Below are 20,425 nucleotides of genomic sequence, written 5' to 3'. Positions count from 1 at the left end.
AATGAACCTGCTAATTGTGTCTTCAGAGAATATAGAGTCACTTAAGGGAAACAGACAGACATATTTTTTTAAATTATGATACAGTGTAAAATATGCCACATCAGAAATAGGCAGCAGGTATAGGACTAGACAAAGCAGGAAATGGGGTTGGCCAGAAAAGGCATCACAGAATTAATAGCAATAGGTACCATGGAGTGTATTCTAGTCATGTGCTAAGTGGGGTATTAGCATAGTGGTTAGGCATGGAGGCTTCTGAGTTAGACCCAAGTTCGAATCTCAGCTATGTCATTTACCAATGAACAAATAACTATCCAAGCCTCAGTTTCCCCTGTGTAGAATGGGGATGAACACTATCTATCTGACCCACTATCAAAGTGAAAGTCAGTGAGGCACCCTGTATGTTTCACAGGGCTGCCAAAACAAAATTACATACTTGGTGGCTTAGAAGAGCAGGAACTTACTTAGTCACACTTCTGCAGGCTAGAAGTGTGAAGTCAAGGTATCAGCAGAGCTATGCTCTCCCTGAAGGCTCTAGGGGGAAATCTTTCTTCACCTCCTTCTAGTTTCTGGGTGTTGCGGGCAATCTGTAGCATTCCTTGGCTTGTAGATGTATTGCTCCAATCTCTGTCTTCACATAGCCGTCTCCCCTGTGTGTCTGTCCAAATTTTCCTTTTCTTATAAGGACACCAGTCATATTAGATTTAGGACCCACCATAATTCAGTATGAATTCATCTGGATTGCATCTGCAAAGACCGTATTTCCCACGAAGGTCACATTCACGGCCTCCAGGTGGAAATGAATTTGTGGGGAGTGGGTACTATTCAATGCGGTATACATACCAACTAAACATTCAATAGGAGCTGTCAAAATTATGATTATTATTAAATTCAAACAGCAAATCTTGGAGATCAGTAAACTGAAATTTAAGAATTAGGTAATTGACCCAAGCAAATTGCAGGATTAAGATTCAAATGTGCCTTGTCTGAATTTAAAATCAGGGAGGGATGGGATGTCTGGGTGGCTCAGTCGGTGAAGGGTCCGACTCTTGGTTTGGGCTCAGGTCATGATCTCCAGGTTCTGAGATCTGGCCCCTCATCATGCTCTGCGATCAGCGGGGAGTCTACTTGAGATTCACTCTCCCCTCCCCTCCCCCTGCTCATGTTGTCACTCTCTTTCTCTCAAATAAATAAATCTTAAAAAAAAAAAAAAAAAGATAAAATCAGGGCAGGTCACCAGCCACAGTCATGTAGGAGTCGAGAGGAATTCATCCTCACACACAAAAATTTCTCCAGGCAACACTGGCAGGGTTGATCAAGCATAGAGAAGGGGGTGAAGGTCGGCAGGACATTGATGTCCTGAACCCCTAGAGGACAAGGCTGGAAGACCCTTGTAGACTTTATGAACCAAACCCCCTGTTTGCTGAGAGGAGTAGACAAAGACTGAGAAATGGGAGACTTCCCTAAGGCCTCGTATCTGGTTGGTGCAAGACTTAGACTTCTGTCTACCATCTTTGGCCTCAGTTTCCTGATGGTGGCCCAGGCAAGACCAGAGAACATGGGCCCCCTGGATGTCAAGGAGGCCCTGATCCTGGGGACAGCTACTTACCCACATGGGAGCCAGATCTCAGCTTCTCCACCCCCCACCCCAGACAAAAAGCATGGTTATACCTGCTGAACTAGTATAAAAGTTGAGAAACAGTGAAATGCTCAAGGCTTCCCTGGAGAAGGTTATGCGGCAGTGTTGATTCAACCTGCAAAAAGGTACAAAAGCATGAAGGTCAGATGCAGAGCTGAATATTCCTGAGACCCTGTCAGCAAACAGCAGGGCGGGCTCTGTCTTCAACGTGAAATAAGATTAGCAATCATTAGCAGTTACCCTAGACAGTTTTTTGAAATCTCTGAGATTAGAAAACACATAGGAACATGTAAGTCTTGCACCTGGATCCTGTCAAGGCCCGGGGGCTGAATGCCCCAGCTCCTTCACCCTGTCTTCTGTCTCTGCACACAGCCAAGAGGACCTTTCCAATTCACAGACTGGTCATGCCCCTACCCTCATTGCCTGCTTCCCCATGACCTTCAGCATAAATGTTAAGTTGTTTATCCCAGCTTGAAGGCCCCTGAGGATCTGCCATCCCTGTCCCTACAGTTTTACCCGGAAAAACATATTTACACATGCACACACACACGTTCTCCCTAGCTCACTCCGCTTTAGCCTCCCAGCACTGATTATATTCCCCCCCTGCCATGAGCCGCAGTGCCTTTGCGTGTGCCTGACACACCCCTTCTGCTCTGCCTCCACCCGCTTTCTTAACCTCTAATTGCCCTTAATGTGTTTGTACATCCAGTTCTAGGAAGCTGTACTAAAGAGGTACTTGCGCAAGTGCACAAAGATATATGCATAAGGATACTCATTGCTTTATTTCTTGCATTAGAGAAAAATAGGGCAAGTCCATCAGCAGGTGAAGTAGCATGTATGAATCTATTCTGTAGTCACTGTGGGATGGTAGAATAATGCCAGGCGAGTATAGATGCATGGGGAAAGACCTTCAGGGCACACTGTATTAGGGAGTCCTAGGGGGTCCTCTATAGCAGGTGATGTCTTCTGTAATCTTGAGTAGAGTGTTCAGTGGGGAGCTGGAAGACATAGGAGAGGAGTTTAACATCAGTAGACCCGGGTGTCCCTAGCACACCCCTCCCTGTGTATTCAGATCACAGAGCATGTATCCTTGTGCTGTTCTTTTACAACCCACTTTTTGCTGTGTCACTTTGATTGACTAAATTAGAAAGCATCTGTAACTTTTACAAAGTGATCCTGGACTCAGATGAAGCTGGTGCTATGTTCCTGGGTGTACTCCATCAAAGGTCAGAAACCTGCATTCAGATTCTCAATCTGTTGCTGGCTAGGTCTCTCACTTGGGGCAAGTATCTTTGCCTGTCTGCCTGAGTTTTCCCTCCCTCATCTGTGCATCGTGGGAGGTAGAAGAAATCCTCTCTGTGGTCTCTTCATCACAAGAATGCATTGGTGCATTCCTCTTGAGGTTCGTGTCATTTTCATAGGAGTCACTTATCTGTTAACATATTTTGTATTGTTAACAAATAATTTGTGAGTGTCAAGTCCTAGGTGCTGTTCTGAGCCTTTTAAATGTACTGACCATTCTAAAAGCATCTAGCAGCAGTGTGGAATAAATACTACTAACTCTGTGTTGTAGAAGGAGAATGAGGCCTGGAGATTATGTGTCTTGCCCAGCAAAGTCGCGCAGCTAGAAAGCCATAGGACCGAGCACGATTCCAGGCAGTTTGACTTCAGAACCCGTGATCTAAACCATTCCCTGAAGCTGCCCTTAAAACCCTTCCTTTATATTGCTGCATGATTTAAGGATTCATACAAAATAATATTTTAAGAAAATGAATCTGAAGAGCTGATATGAAAAATGGAGGTGGAGAAGTCCGGGTGGCTCAGTTTGTTAAGCGTCTGCCTTCGGCTCAAGTCATGATCCCAGGGTCCTGGGATCGAGACCCCCATAGGGCTCCCTGCTCTCCGTGGGGAGTTTGCTTCTCCCTCTGCCCTTCCCCCTGCTCATGCTTGTGCTTGCTCTCTCTCTCTCTCTCTCTGAAATAAGTAAAATCTAAAAAAAAGAAAAGAAAAATGGAGGTGAATATGGAAAAGATCCCAAATGCAAAATTGCAAGCCAAAGTTCTCCTTAAATATTGAAGCACTTTCTACTGCATCACTTCTATATCCCATGCTGTGACTATATCTACACACTTCTGAATAACAGCTGCAAGAGAAGAAGTCACCACGACTGCATTCTTGTGCATCTTTTTCCTCTGAAAATAGTATCATCAGTTGTATACACATCGATGCTTTCTATTTTAATTCCACAGATGAAAGAGCTCGGTGTCATCTTCTACAACTGCAGCTGCCTGGTCCTGGACTTACAAAGGATATTCGCTCTGTACAGCTCATTAAAATTCAAGAACAGAGTGCCTCAGACCTGGTCCAAGAGGCTCTATGGTGTCTACGACAACGAGAAGAAATTGCAGCTTCAGTTGAACGAAACCAAATCTCAAGCCTTTGTGTCGGTGAGTCCTTGCCCTCTTGCTCCTCCTTCCTCCCAAGTTGGAATGTTTGAGTGTGATCTGGTGCTGGGCAAACCTGAATTCTAAAGATCAGTTCTGTCCCATCCCTTGAAGAGGTAAGATACACCCGCTCTTAGGCCCAACCATATGCTGTCCCCAGTGATGAGAACAATAAAGAACGTTAATACTCATTCCAACTCCTGATACTTTGCGTTACCTGTTTTGATCGCCACTGTCCTCTGTTAAGGTAGACCCAGCTTTGTGAGCCTGTCACACACGAAGGTATTGAGGCTTATCTTCCAGCACAAAGACCCTCAGATGGCAGGTGACAAGAGAGGCACCAGCTCCCAGGTCTCCTGACACCGGGTCCTATTTTCGATGCCCTACCTCAGTGATTCTCAGGCTTGTTTTTTAGCAATGGAATCCTCCTTTGACGAAACAAATCTGAGGGAACCCCAGTGTGCAAAAACAGATAAAAGGAAAGCTGTTTGTACCTCACTGAGGCTGAGGGCAGAGCACAGCCTCAGGCCCCTGTCTACACTGAAAACCACCGCCCATTGCCCCGCACCCACCCCCGGCTGCCCACACACCACAGCTGTCCCACAATGTCACTGGGAATGGGCAATGTGAATATCTGTGCCTATGGCCCTGGTCCCCACACTTTAATTAAGAATTGATTGGGGAGCCTGTTTAAAATGCAGATTTAGAGCCCCCACCCTTACCCAGGATCTGAGCCACAGGATTGGGGTGAGACCTTAGAATTTTGTTTTGAAGCAGGCTTCTAAATTGATCCTAGTGCTCAGATAAACTTCTTAAAACCGTGCTCCCAATTCAACATGCCGATCCTCCACTGACAACAGTGCTTTTATACCAGCAACTTTTTATTTTATTATGTTATGTTAATCCCCATACATTACATCATTAGTTTTAGATGTAGTGTTCCATGATTCATTGTTTGTGCATAACACTCAGTGCTCCATGTAGAGCGTGCCCTCTTTAATACCCATCACGAGGCTAACCCATCCCCCCACCCCCCTCCCCTCTAGAAACCTCGGTTTGTTCCTCAGAGTCCATCGTCTCTCAGGGTTTGTCTCTGGCAACTTTAATATTGCCTAAGAGCTTCTCACTGAAAAGGGAGTTCTCTCCTTTTTGCTAATTAAAATGAAAACACAATCTGAAAATTTAGACATGTAGCAATTGAGACAAAAGAGGATGTTTTTTGTCTTAAGGTGTTTGTCTTAACAAATTCATATAAATGTGAATAGCAGAACACAGACTGAAAGATTTTCTTCAAACCAAGCTAAAACAAAATTTTTTTTTTCTTTAATACTCAGGAGGCCCACAGTGCAACAACAAGGAGCATATTGTATAGGGCATTTTCCGAGCAGAATTATTTCATGTGTTCAATTTCATTTCCTCTCAAGACAACCCTATAAGACAAGAAGGCCAGCTGTTATTCTGAATTTGTAGTGAGTAGCCATAAGAAATTTGCCAAACAGGGTCCTAGAGGGGAGGGGGTGGGAGGATGGGTTAGCCTGGTGATGGGTATTAAAGAGGGCACGTTCTGCATGGAGCACTGGGTGTTGTGCACAAACAATGAATCATGGAACACTACATCAAAAACTGATGATGTAATGTATGGTGATTAACATAACATAATAAAATTAAAAAAAGAAAAAAAGAAAGAAATTTGCCAAGGAACCCTTAATCCAGAAGGTAACAGGGTGACATGACACCCCAAGGACACTTACTCAACCAGCTCCAGTAAAACAGATTGAAAGCAGCAAAGAATAGATGAATTATCAGCAGATTTCAGACAATTGCCGGATTTTGAATTTATGGTTTGAATCTTAGAGATAGATGAATGTGCGTTTTGCGTACATTTACATTCTGACGCTTAAAAAGCTGGGGGAGTCCCTTTTGTTGATCCCAAAATTAGCATACCTGCCCCAGAGAGAAGGCCAGTCCTTTAATAAAACCTACTAAAACGCAGGTCTTTGTATTCTAGGGCAGATTTACAAATTTCTTTTTATTAAACGATTTGCCACAAAATAAGTAGAGTTTTGAAACATGCCTTCAGGTATAGTCTTTTAAACTATATAATGTCTATGCTTTCTATTTTTGTTTATTATATTATTTTAACCTATTATTTTATTTTCTACTTCCTATTAATATCAAGCCTACTTTTGAATTTCAATTCAACAGATATTAATTGAATACCATTTTTGCAGAGGTATAAAATCTTGCAGGTATAGGGGCGCCTGGGTGGCTCAGTCGTTAAGCGCCTGCCTTCGGCTCAGGTCATGATCCCAGGGTCCTGGGACTGAGCCCGGCATCGGGCTCCCTGCTTGGTGGGAGGCCTGCTGTCCCTCTCCCACTCCCCCTGCTTGTGTTCCCTCTCTCACTGTGTCTCTCTCTGTCAAATAAATAAATAAAATCTTAAAAAAAAAAAATCTTGCAGGTATAAAATAAAGTCAGACCCCCTGCCATTGGAATTGGTATCGTTTGCCCAAAGCTCCTTGATCTCACCCCTGTTGTAGCATTTATCACATTCTCATAACTGTTTATTGATCATCTCTCCCACTATTTAAAAGCTTCCAAAGGCCATATACTGGACCATCTTCATCACTGGCATTCCCAGCATGTTACTCACAGCTCCCTAAGAGCAGCAATAAATGTGGGATTGGTTTTATTAGTAGTAATTTTAATAAGAAGTTCTAGGATGCATATAATTTTCTGAGTAATACATGCCAAACAAATGTCAAGACAGATTTATTTAAATTCAAAGTATTTGTTGTAAAATATCTTAAAATAGTATATTTTTATAAATTCACAGTCCCAAGACTAAATGAACACATGCACGCAAAAATATTATTGAAGACCTTAAGAATTACCATTCCCCAAATTAGATTTTGGATGATTAATAACTTAGCATGGTTAAATATAAATTTTAAGTTATGATATAAACATGGATTATTTCTAGTTTTCTCATGGAACACAAAGAGACGCTTGGTGAGATTTAAGTCTGTGATCTCTAATCACTTGGGGCCACATAGTTTCGATTTTCTTAACATTTCCCATTGAAATCAGAAACAGGAACCATAGTTGGCTGAGTTTTTGTCTTATCTTGTAGATTTCTTTTTAGAGCCCTGGAGATTATAAATTTGCTTTCCAAGATCAAGACTAGTTGGTTCAAGGTCTGTTCTTTTTTTTTTTTTTTTAAGATTTTATTTATTTATTTGAGAGAGCTAGCAAGAGAGGGCATGAGCAGGGGGCAGAGGGAGAAGCAGGCTCCCCACGGAGCAGGGAGCCCTACTTGGGACTCGATCCCAGGACCCTGGGATCATGACCTGAGCCAAAGGCAGACGCTTAACCGATGGAGCTACCCGGGTGTCCCTCGAGGTCTGTTCTTATTGATCTGGCTGCTAGACAGATCTCATTTCTCGTTACTGTGTCTTCCACCCATCCAGTCATGTGTATTAAGATGCATTTAGTGAGTGAGTGCAGACATTAAGTAGATTGTGGTGCTGTTATAGTCCCCTACGCATTGTTAATTACTTTTTAATAGCTTTATTGAGAGAGACTTTACATTCCATGAAATTCATCTTTCCAAAGTATATGATTCAGTGGGTTTTGGTGTAGTCAGAGCTGTGCAACTATCTCCACCATCTAATTTAGAATATTGTCATCACCACAAAGAAAACACCACACCCATTAAGGGTCACTCTCCATATTCCCCTTCCCCCAGCCCCTGGCAACCACTCGTCTCCTGTCTGTCTCTTAGGGTTCTCCTTTCTCTAGCATTTCATATAAATGGAATAAGACAGTATGTAGTCTTTTTTTTTAAGATTTACTTATTTGTTTGAGAGAGAGCACAGGAGGGAGCAGAGGGAGAGGGAGAGAGAGAATCTCAAGCAGACTCCCCACTGAGCAAGGAGCCTGACGTGGGGCTCGATCTCATGACCCTGAGATTATGACCTGAGCCAAAATCAAGAGTCAGACGCTTAACCAACTGAGCCATCCAGGCGCCCCAACAGTATGTCATCTTTTGTAATTGACTCCTTTCACTTAGTATAATGTTCTCAAAGTCCATTAATGTTACAGCATGAATCAGTATGTCATTCCTTTTTTATGGTCAAATGATATTCCATTGTATGGATACATCACATTTGGTTTATTCGTCCATCAGTTGATGAACATTTGGGTGTTTCTATCTTCTGGCTCCTGTGAAGAATGCTGCTTTGAACCTTCACATACAAGGTTTTATTTGAATACCTGTTTCCAGTGCTTTGGGGTGTATACTCAGGAGCAGCACTGTTGGGTGATATGATAACTCTGTGCTGAACATTTTGAGAGACTGACAAACCGTTCTCCAAACTGGCTGTCTCATTTTACAGTTCCAACAGCAATAAATGACAGCTCCAGTTTCTCCACATCTTTGCCAAAATGCTTGTTATTTTCTATTTTATTTCACCCCTCCTGGTGGGTGTGTGGGTGTGAAATGGTATGTCACTGTGGTTTTTATTTGTATATTTTAATGTGTTCATTGGCCAGTTGTTTATCTTTTTTGAGACATGTCTATTCAATTCTTTGCCCACTTTTCAAATTAGTTTACTTGGACTTTTATTATTGAGTTGTAAGAGTTCTTATACATTCCGCATATGTCCTTTATCAGATACACAATTTGCAAATATTTTCTCCCATTCCGTGGGCCAGCTTTTTTGTTTAATATATTTTAACTTATATATTCTTGGGATGGAGTATGGCCTTTTTACAAACCAGGGAACTGTTGTGAAATAAATCAGAAGCCTGCTAAGGCAAGTATTTAATGAATATACAAAACAAGTTTTGTGCATGTATAAGGCACTGATTGATCTAAGAGAGAAACATACTGCCTAGAAGCAGGTGCAGGAGATCACTTGAGTGGTGAAAGGTCATCACAGAGCCGAAACAAAGAGAAGGATCTGTCTTCCTGCTCTTTCCCATAATAAAGGAGTGCACAGTGCAAGGCTCAGAAAATTAATTCAGGACCAATAAGAGGGAAACTGAACAGCCTTCTCTCTAATTAAACTATTGGAACTAGTTAATTTCCTCTGCCTGATCAGTAGATCATTCTTTGTGGTGGTGTTCATTCACTTACACTTTAAGCAAACGTTTTGAAGCCATTAGTATATCCAGATACTATTTTCAAAGGTAGCAGACTCTAAACACACCATCAAGCACCACCATACCCCCGGGGCTGGGGAACTGACACAACTAGTCCTGCATTTCCCTAATAAACACACAGAGCACCTGCCATGCTCTAGGCATCAGGTTCGGCAATGGGACCATGGGAAACAATGCGACCTGGCAAGTGCAAATAAAGAGCCATTCCCATGTGGATGGAAATACCTATCGTGAACCAAGTCCACTGGGGGTGGAGGTTGGGGGAGTCACTCAGACCTGTGACGCTGACTAATTTAAGAAGCACTCTCATGCTCGGTCCACTGATACTGATCTATAACACGTGCTAGGAGTGGCACGGAGATAACGAGGTGCTGGAAATATGAAACCCAACGGTGCACAAGCTAGTGCCGAAGCACCCAGACAGATGAAGGCAACAGCATGCAATGGGTGCTCGAATGAAGCACTGTGAAGCAAGCGTCTTATTTGGGCCACTGACATATGCCGAGTGGCTAGACTAGAGCTGGAGCATGGCAGGCACTTAGTAGTATTTGCTGAATGAATGAGGGCAAGCACAGAAGAGAGGCTCTGAGCCCAGACAATGTGAGAGGTGTGTTCTGTTATTAACCCCCCCACCCCCTTAGGGCATGAGGCTCAGCAAGCAGAAGGGACACAGCTGAGACGCTGTAGGCTCTAAATGCCGGAGCCTGGCCTGAATCACCAAAAGGCGCAATGTCCAGACTTGCAGGATAAGTGCAAACGTGATGAGACCGATGACTCTATGCCTCAATTTGTTCCTCCCTGAAACCAAAACTAGTTTTGGGAACACACAAGGAAGTCCAGGAAACTCCTGAAACAAAAACATGGGCATTGGGCCATGTGTCAGGGCTGGCTGAGGGTCTCGTCTGGAGCTAATATTTAAAGCAGACCCAACAGGCTGAGCTGAAATTAAGTAATTTCAATACTGAATGTATTGATGGAAATAGAAAAATGAGTGAATACCACCCCTAAATTCCAGCAAGTGCAAGTAATTATCCGTTGAATAGGCTAAATAATATCACAGACAAATCATATTATGGGAGGAGACAGAGAAGGGAGAAGGAGCCTCTGGGTGGGGAAATAAAGAGGTTTCACAGAGGGGCTTGCCCTTGAACTGGAACTTAGAAAAAGCATAGGACTCTGATGGGCAAGAATAGGGAAACATGGGCCAGAAATGCTGGCAGGAGCAAATGCACAGGGCAGACAGATGGGAGCAAGGCCATTACTTCTTCCCTTTGGGGCATGGAGGGTGTAGTGGCCAGTCCAGGAGGGAGGCAGGAGGCCATAGATACATCCCTCCAACGAGTTCAGGCTGGATTCCCAGACACCAGGAATGCTGGGCCTGACGTGTGTGTGTGTGTGTGTGTGTGTGTTTACATCATGGTGACAAGGAAATGATGTGTAAAAGCCCCAGCAAGAGCACTAGGGTCTGGATGGGAGGAACGGCAGTCAGGAGGGAGAGGGAGACCCAGGAGATGCTGTAGAAGCAGGAGCACCTGTCCCGGGGACAGGTGGAGTATCCGAGATGCATGTGCTGGGGAAAGGGTGGAGGACAGCACTTAGTTTCGACTGTTTTATTTTTTATTACTTTTGTGTGGGGTTTTTTTGTTATTTTTCACTTGTTTCTGTTCTTTTATGTTTTTCATGAGGGTTTTTGTTTTGTTTTTGTTTTTTTTGGTATTAGTCTTTTTAAAAGACTTGGAAGCTCATCATTCCAAAAGAAAAACAATTTAATTGATCAAAAACTCAATCTGATAGTCAGCTGCTGAGGTGACTTTCTGAGCAGGGATGCCTGGAGGGTGTGTGGCCTTGACCAGGCTCCTTTCCTGCCCCCCACACTCCACAGCCATCTCGGTTGGGCATCCAGAACAACCGCTTAGTCATCCCTCTGTCTAAGCGGGGATGGGGCTGCCCAGCAGCGCAGTGCAGGGAGTTCCTGAGTTTTGGATGAGGGACCCAATACTGCCATGGCAGGCAGTTCCAGAAACCATGTATTCAGACTTTCGGTATAAAGCACCCCTCGGATTATGGGTCCCACTCCACTTGTCACTGCGTTATGCCTGTCAGGGGAAGACAATATTTCCATGGCCATATCACCTTTCTAATGAAATGACTTTTTGAGTAAATTGGTTGCAGTATGTGTATTGTATATATTATACAGTACTGCCTGAGAAAATTAGCAGCTCTGCATGACAGGGCATTCGCCAGAGTCCCCTAAGTTTAGAGCTACAGTGCTCCTCCCAAAATGAGAGGTGTGGGTATTGAAAGCAAGAATTCCCTCCCAAAGCAGACGTAAGGGGACAGCCTGGAGACCCATCCTGCCACACCTTCATCTGAACATGCCTCAACTATGCTAGGATCGCATACATAACTTGTCTGATCTCATCAAGAACTGGAAAGGTGATGTGCAAAACTTGACTTACAAGCCAAGATCCATTAAAACACCTTAAAAAAAAAAAAGGCAACAAAAAAGAGAAAGGCCCAGCTGACAAAAATTAATCCTCTGAAAGTTTGGTTTTTGTGTCTTCACAGAATTCTCCCAAACTCTTTTGCCCTAAAAACAGAAGCTTCGATATCGACGCTATCTATAGTGTGATAGATGATGCCAAACAATACGTATACATCGCTGTCACGGACTACCTGCCTATCTCCAGCACAAGCACCAAAAGGTCAGTGAGTGCATAACGGCGTCTTAGAACCCAGCCTCCGGGGCCAGGCACAAACGGGGGACCACGAGAAACCAGCCTGGGCCCTGACATGCTCTCAGTTCACCTCAGGTCGCTCACCATTCAGAACTCCTCGGTGTGCATTTGCACCTTACCCGTGATGCATGGGTCCGTTTGAAGGGCTTAGGGTCTCACCCTGCAAAAGTTCCTCAGTGCTTCCCCTTAATAGGCACGGGAACGACTTTAGAATGAAGATCAGGGTGCTGTCAACTTGTAAGATATTTGAAAATTAAAATAAATAATAAAAATTATTCCGAAAAAAATATGTCTTGAAAATTATTAGTTCGCAGGTGTCCCTGAAGGACATACTGACCCTGAGCAAGCCTGGCAAGATTTTCCTTGGGGGAGACGTCATTTTGTTGTATTCATGCCAGTCTTCATTAAATGCTAAACTTTCATATGCTTTCAACCTCAAGGAGAAGGAAACTCAGAATGTGTATGTTCTCAGTCAATCCATTCCTCTGTATGAGGAAGAAAGCATTTTAAAAATGAAGGGATTTTTCAATAATTTATCACTGTTTGGGGCAAAAAAAAACTTGAAATAAATGTAGGGGCAGAATGTATGCCCCTCAATAGTTACATGCATAAATGCGTGGCTATGCCCCAAATGTTTCCTGCTTTTGCTTTCTTGCTGGGAATGCAGAGATTTGGGTGCTTGTGTTTTGAATAACTCATTTAATCCAGGAAAAGTTTTCAAAGTACACTTTCTGGGAGTACAACTTGAGACCTTTTTAATTTGGAAAATTACAATTTCAAAATAACCATTTACTGAGGTTAAATGATTAAGCGTGCTCTGTCTTGCTTGAATATTTTTCATGTTGCCAACCCCACATATGCATAATGTGCAGCTTCCTTATGCAAATGGCTGTAGGATTGTGAAAGCATGTTTCTCCCAGAAAGTGGTCTCCCATAATGACAGTCAAAAAGCATTTTAAGCTGCAGGAGACACTATTAAAACACTTTTACTTTAAAATATGGTACACCCCTTGAATATTCATAGGTTTTTACCCATATACTTTTACATGTTTTCTATCCCTCCTTTTTATTTTCCTCCTGTTTATTGTGTATTTTGTTTGAGATTTCATTTTAGATGTCAACCTCACTTGGGGAAGATTTTGAAACATAATAGATAGGTTTTGCCTGATTTTTCCATTATTGAGAAGGAGAATAAGGTCAAGTTAATGGACTTATGTTAGTATGAGATGATGATTTTTTAGGATTGACAAAACCTTCATTCCATGAAGTCCCAGGAACAAAATTAAGCTCCTTTGTGGCCAGGGGGGAGGGAGTTAGCATGGAGAATCTAAAATATCTTGGAAATGCAAAAGTTAGAGAAAACTAAAAGAATGATAAAGAATGAAAAACTCACCTGAAATTTTGCATTCGGGTTATTAATCTCCCATTTCAGTTGTTAGTCAAAGAACGGTTCTTTTATTGGACTTACAATACGTCAGAGCTGACACTGCTGTCAGGCATTCTAATGAAAAGTCATCAGAGACAGAAGAAATAGTTCAAACATCCAAGTTATAATTAAATTCTTAAGAACAAAAAAAAAAAATGGAAAACCCCTGAGAAAAGACACTGAAGTTTGTATCAGCTGAGGAAGTCTATTTGGTTTGCTTTTTGTTTGTTTTGGTGTGTTTTATTGCTGTGAGTGGGGGCACAACTTCATAATTTGTGCTGAAATATAACAACATAGCCACATATAGCCACACTTTTTCTTTTTTTCATAGTCTTACCAAATGAAAACAACAGACTGTTTTAAGCATTTAATTGCCCCACTCATAAATCTGAAAGTATGACAATTAAAATCTCAGCTGTAACTGTATTAGCTCTTGCCTTACTTTAAAGTAAATATTCTAATCACCTTTAACTTTTTTTTTATCAAGTGTAAGTGGGTTTTACATATTTCCTAATTGTAAACATGCCAATGACATGTCTCTGTCCATTATTCATTTGTGGCAAAACATTCTTTTTTGATAGTGTAAAAAAAATAAGAAAGCAAGCTAGGTCTTTCAGGTTTGAAAGACAACTTCTGAATAACATTACCTCTAACCAGTCTGTAAGAAAATTTTTTTCTGTTTTATTTGTACATATTAAACTTCCTTTTCATTAATTAAAAAAAAAAGAATGAAAAAAATTTATGAAAAAAAAATTAAAAGTCAGCCTAGCTACTTATCTTTTACATTGTCCTGGAGAAATTTTTCAGGAGTGAATTCAACTTGAATAAACAAATAGACTTTATCAAATATCAGTGTGTTAATATGCTACAGACTTAACTTTTAGTCTACACACTGCTAGACATCCAAATGAAAGGAAAAATTCACATGCTCCCAAAGTATAAATGGTTGGTAACATGTAAAAAAATATATATACATCATCATTTAGCAGCAATGTTAGAAGTAACTTCTACTTTTCAGAGAAGTAGAAAGTGAACAGAACAATGATACATGGCTAAATAGATCCTGCAGTAAAAAATCAGAGGCCCTATTTCAGTTCTTCTTGTGTTAGCAATCAAGTGCTGTTTCTTTAAGCAATTCACTTATTTATTTGGTTCACAGTTTGGGGTTGTTCATTATTTATTTCCTCAGTTACATGAAATACATCTTTCAGGAGGAAATCAGTAAAAGGGTGAAGGAACAATAAAAATGTAGGCTGGCAGCCAAGAATACTCTCTGGCAAAGTTACCTTTCAGATGTGAAAAAGAAATAAAGACTTTCCCAGAAAAACAAAAGCTGAGGGAGTTCACCACCACTAGACCTGCCTTACAAGAAATGTTGAAAGGAGCTCTTTAAGCTGAAACAAAGAAACAAACAAACAAAAAAATGAAAGTACACAAAATTCTGATTAAGGTGATAAACAAGCAGTCGGAATTAGAATATCGTAACTCTTTTAACTCTTTTTTGGAATAGTATATTAAACTTAACTATATCCTAAATGTTAAAGGAAAAGAGCATTAAAATAACTATGCCTACTATAACTTGGTGATGAAATCATAGCATACAAAGAGGTAATTCTGACATCAAAAATATAAGAGGAGAGGAGTAAAAGAATGATAAGTGAAGAAAAGTAAAGTGCTATCAGCATAGAAAAGACTTTTTTTCTATGAGATGCTTTATGTAAACCCCATGGTAACTACATGGCAAAAATCTAGAGCAGAGACATAAACATAAATGGGGGGAGAACGAGCAAATCATCCTGGAAAACCACCAACTGGCAAAAGTCAATGGAAACAAAGAAAAAGAAACATGGAAAGACAAAATAACCAGAAGGCAGAAGATAAAAAAGCCAGTAGTAAGTGCTTACATGTTAGTAATCACCCTCAGCGAAAATGGATTGAACTCACCAATCAAAAGGCACAGAGTGGCTGGATGGATAAAAAAGCAAATATGCTGCCTACAGGGGACTCACTTTAGCTCTAGAGACACATACAGGTTCAAAGTGAAGGAATGCAAGATGATATTCCAAGCAAACAGAAATGAAAAGAAGGCAAGCGTAATCATACTTATATCAGACAGAATAGACCTCAAGCCAAAAAGGGTCACAAGAGACAAAGAAGGTCATTATATAATGACAAGAGGGCCACTATATCAAGAAGATAGAGCAATCATAAATATACATGCTTGCTACCAACACTGGAACTTCAAAACATACTAAGCAATTCGGGAGAAATAGACAATAATACAGTAATTGTAGGGGACTCTAATACCCCACCATCAGCAATGGATAAATCACCCAGACAGAAAGTCAACAAGAAATTGTTGCTGTTGAACTTGGCTTTAGAATAAATGGACTTAGCAGAACATTACACCCAACAGCAGCAGAATACACATTCTTCTCAAGTGCACTTGGAACATTCTCCAGGATAAATCACATGTTAGGCCACAAAAACAAATCTTAGCAAATTTAAGAAAGTTGAAATCATACCAACTATCTTCTCTGACCACAATCATATGAAACTAGAAATCAACAAGAGGAAAGTAAAAAGATCTACAAATATGTGAAACTAAACACACTTCTAAACACCTTTTGGGTCAAAGGAGAAATCAAAAAGGAAATAAAAAATTGTCTTGAAAACACAACATATCAAATATTATGGGATGCATAAAAGCAGATCCAAGAAGGAAGTTTATAACTATAAACACATATACTGAGAAATGAGAAAGATCTTAAATAACCTAACTTTACACCTCAAGGAACCAAAAAAAGAAAAACAAAGTAAGCCTGAAGTTAGCAAAAGGAAGAAAACAAGTATCAGAGCAGAAATAAATGAAATAGAGACCAAAAAATCAATAGAAAGGATCAACAAAACCAAGAGCTGGTTCTTTGAAAAGAGAAACAAAATTTAAGCCTTTAGCTAGACTAACTAGACTAACTACAGAAAAAAAAGAGAAGGCTCAAAGAAATAAACATGAAAGAGGAGATATTACAACTGATACTACAGAAATACCTAGAATTATGAGACTACTATGAACAATTATATGTCAAGAAATTACATAAACTAAAAGAAATGACTCCATTTCTAGAAACACGCAACCTATCAAGACTGAGACAGGAAGAAGTAGAAAATCTGAACAGACCAAGTCTGAGTAAAGAGATTGAATCAGTAATCAAAAAACTCCCAACACAAAAAACCTCAGGACCAGATGGCTTCCAAACGTTTAAAGAAGAATTAACACCAATCTTCCCCCAAACTTGTTCAAAATATCAAGAAGGAGAAACACTTTCAAACTCATTCTGTGAGACCAGCATTACTTTGCTACCAAAATCAGAGAAGGAGACCACAAGAAAGAAAACTATAGACCAATATCCCTGATGAATTTAGATGCAGATATTCTCAAGAAAATATTAGCAGACCGAATTCAGGAACACATTAAAAGGATTATACACGATGATCAAGTGGGATTTTATCCCTGGGATACAAGGATATTTCAACATATGCAAGTCAACAAATGCAAATACATTGCATCAGTAAAATAATAGATAAATATCACATGATCATCTCAATACACAAAGAAAAACCATTTGACAAAATACAACACCCTTTCATGATAATTAAAAAAAAAACCCTTTAACATGGGTACAGAAGGACTATAACTCAGCATGATAAAGGCCATATATGACAAACCAACAGCTAACATTATACTCACTGGAGAGAAATTAAAAGCATTTCCCCAAAGATAAGGAAAAAAGCAAGGATGCACTCTTATTCAATACAGTCTTGGAAGGCGTAGCCAGAGCAATCAGGCAAGAAATAAAAGGCATACACCTTGGGAAGGAAGAAGTATAATTGTCATTATTTGCTGATGATATGATCTTATATATAGAAAATCCTAAAATTTCAGTAAAAAAAAACTGTTGGAATTAATCAACAATTTCAGTAAAGTGTCAAGATACAAAATCAGTTGCATTCCTTTACACTAATGATGAAGCTTCTGAAAAAGAAGGAAAACCATCACATTCACAATAGCATCAAAAACAAGATACTTAGGAATAAATTTAACCAAGGAAGTGAAAGATCTGTACAATGAAAACTACAAAGCTTTGCTGAAAAAAATTGAATACACAAATAAATGGAAAGGCATCCTGTGTTCATGAATTAGAAGAATTAATATTGTTAAAATGGCTATATTACTGAAAGTGATCTACAGATTCAATGCAATCCCCATCGAAATACCAAAAACATTCTTCACAGAAATAAAAGAAATAACCTTAAAATTTGTATGGAACCACAAAAGACCCTAAACAGCCCAAACAATCCTGAGAAAAAGAACAAAGTTCAAGGCATCACACTTCCTGATTTCAAACTATATGACAAAGCCATAGTAATAAAAACAATACAAAAATAGACAACACCAATGAATGGAACAAAATAGAGAGCCCAGAACTAAACCCTGGCCTATACAGTCAACTAATATTCAACATGGGCACCAGGAGCACTCAATGCAGAAAGGACAATCTCTTCAACAAATGGTGCTGGGAAACTGGAGAAAAACATGCAGAACAATGAAGTTGGACCACTATCACACGACTCACAAAAATTAATTCAAAATAGATCAAAGACTTAAAGATAAAACCTGATATCATAAAACTCATAGACGAAAAGATAGGGAAAAAGCTCATCAATAATGGTCTTGCTAATAATTTTTTTGACATGACACCAAAAGCACAAACAACAATAACAAAAAATTAACAAATGGGACTATATCAAACTCAAAAAGTTTTGCGCAACAAAGGAAACAACAAAATAAAAAGATTACAGAATGGGGAAAAATTTTTGCAAACCATATATTGGATAAAGAGTTAATATCCAAATCTGTAAGGAACTCAGGCAACTCAATAACAACAACAACAAAAAGCAAATAATATGATTGAAAATGGGCAAAAGAACTAAACAGACATTTCTCCAAAGAGGACATCAAAATGGCAACAGACACATGGAAAGATGATCAATATCACTAATCATCAGGGAAAGGCAAATCAAAACCATGATGAGATATCACCTCACACATGTTAGAAGGGCTGTCATCAAGAAGTCAAGAGACAACAGATGCTGACGAGGATGTAGTGAAAAGGGAACCCTTATACACAGTTGGAAGAAAGATAAATTGATCCAACCACTATGGAAAACAATATGGAGGTTCCCCCAAAATTAAAATAAGTCTACCATGCGATCCAGCAGTTCCACTTCTGGGTATTGAATCAAGGGAAACGAAAACAGGATTCTGATGAGATATATGTACTCCCATGTTTATTGCAGCACTTTTCACAATAGCAGGGATATGGAAACAGCACAAATGCCTATCAGTGGATGAATCGATGAAAAGATGTGGTGCATATACACAATGGAATATTACTCAGCCTCGAGAAAGGAGAATATCTTCCTATTTGCACCAACATGGATGGACCTTGAGTACATTATGCTAAGCGAGACAAGTCAGACAGAAAAAGACAAGTACTGTATGATATCACGTCTATGTGGAATCTAGAAAAGTTAAACCTGTAGAAACAGACAGTAAAATGATGGTTACCAATGGCTGGGGGGTGAGGGATAAGAGTGATGGCGTTTAAGACTGCAAACTTGTAATGAGTAGTAGATAGGTCATAGAGAGCTAATGTGCTATGAATATTATACTGTAATAATGTAATGTGGTGACTATCAGTACATTGGCAATCATATTACAATATAAGAATGTACCAAAGTAACATGCTGTATAGCTTATTAAATTTACACAATGTTACTCATCAAATTTATTCAATTAGAAAAAAGTAGACTGATTAGTCTGTGGGCTATTAATATTTTTCACTTATGTTTTCATTCAACAGATATTTATTGGGCACTGTGCAGGAGTGATTAAAGTCTGAACAGTGTATGGTCCCAGGAACTCCATCCAATAGGACAAACGGACACAGAATCTATTATAATAACACAGTGCGGGGAATCGAACAATAGATATATACACATAATATTATAGGTCCTCAGTGAAAGAGCATCTGTGGCAGTTTCAAGCAGAGGCTTATTGGAGGATATGCTACTTGATTACCTTTTAAAATATGCAGAAGTTAATCAAACAAAGGATAAGAAAGGGAGTTTTCCAGGTAGAAGGGACAGCACAAGTTAAAAAAAAAAAAATCACCTGGCACATGCCAGGATCTGTAACAAGTTCAGTGCTGGAACACAGGTGGTGAGAGATCAAATTGGAGGGAACGCAGGGATCAGGGACAGGAGGACCTGACTGTGAGGGAGTCTTGTGACTTTGGGGAGCCTCCACTACGTTTCAGTCAAAGGAGATATGCTTTCAGATAGATCGCTTTGGTGGTCATGGAAGACATACTTGACAGGGACAAGACTGGAGGCCGAGAAACAAATTTGGAGCTGTTACAGTGGCCCAGTCAGGGATAATTACAGGATAGAATAAAGGATATACATTCCAGGAATATCTCTGAAGCACATGGTGAAAAGGAGAGCAGGCACAAGAATGATAACCAGGTTTTTGCTTTGGGTGATTAGATGATGAACGTCATACAAAGTAGAGAGTCTGTACGAAGTAGAAGGAAATGGGCAGATTTGTGAATTTGAGGTTCTTGTAAAGGTCCGGATGGGTAAAGATCTTACAAAGATATCCAGAATGAAGTCTGAAGAGGGTTAGGCCAGTGATGTGAATTTGGAGCTTTTCAGACTCTAGAGGACAGTTGAGATCAAGTACGTAGATGAAGCCACCAAGGAGATGGCCTGTGGAGTAAGGAGAACAGGGGATGGTGATGGAATCTTAAGGGAGCATGGACCATACAACAGATAAAGAAACACTGTGAGAAATAAGGGACAGATCATCAAACCACAGGGTCATAGAAGCCAATGGAATCTGTTTTCAAGAAGAAAAGAACCATCGACAGAGCCACATGTGACTTAAACTAAC

At 40.2% G+C, this 20,425-nt stretch overlaps 1 protein-coding gene across 1 annotated transcript in view; it reads left to right on the top strand.

The window, feature by feature from the left end:
• PLD5 (phospholipase D family member 5) overlaps positions 1–20,425 on the top strand; it is a 409,631-nt gene that overhangs the window by 369,627 nt on the left and 19,579 nt on the right. The window contains exons 6-7 of the mRNA XM_035011037.1: positions 3,886–4,083; positions 11,815–11,951. Of these exons, the coding sequence (XP_034866928.1) occupies positions 3,886–4,083; positions 11,815–11,951 (335 nt within the window). The remainder of the gene's footprint in view (positions 1–3,885; positions 4,084–11,814; positions 11,952–20,425) is intronic.

This window comes from Mirounga leonina, unplaced genomic scaffold (genome assembly GCF_011800145.1).
Source record: "Mirounga leonina isolate KUSES-001 unplaced genomic scaffold, KU_Mleo_1.0 Mir_154, whole genome shotgun sequence".
NCBI lineage: Eukaryota > Metazoa > Chordata > Mammalia > Carnivora > Phocidae > Mirounga > Mirounga leonina.
This window is presented reverse-complemented; position numbering and strand designations above follow the sequence as displayed.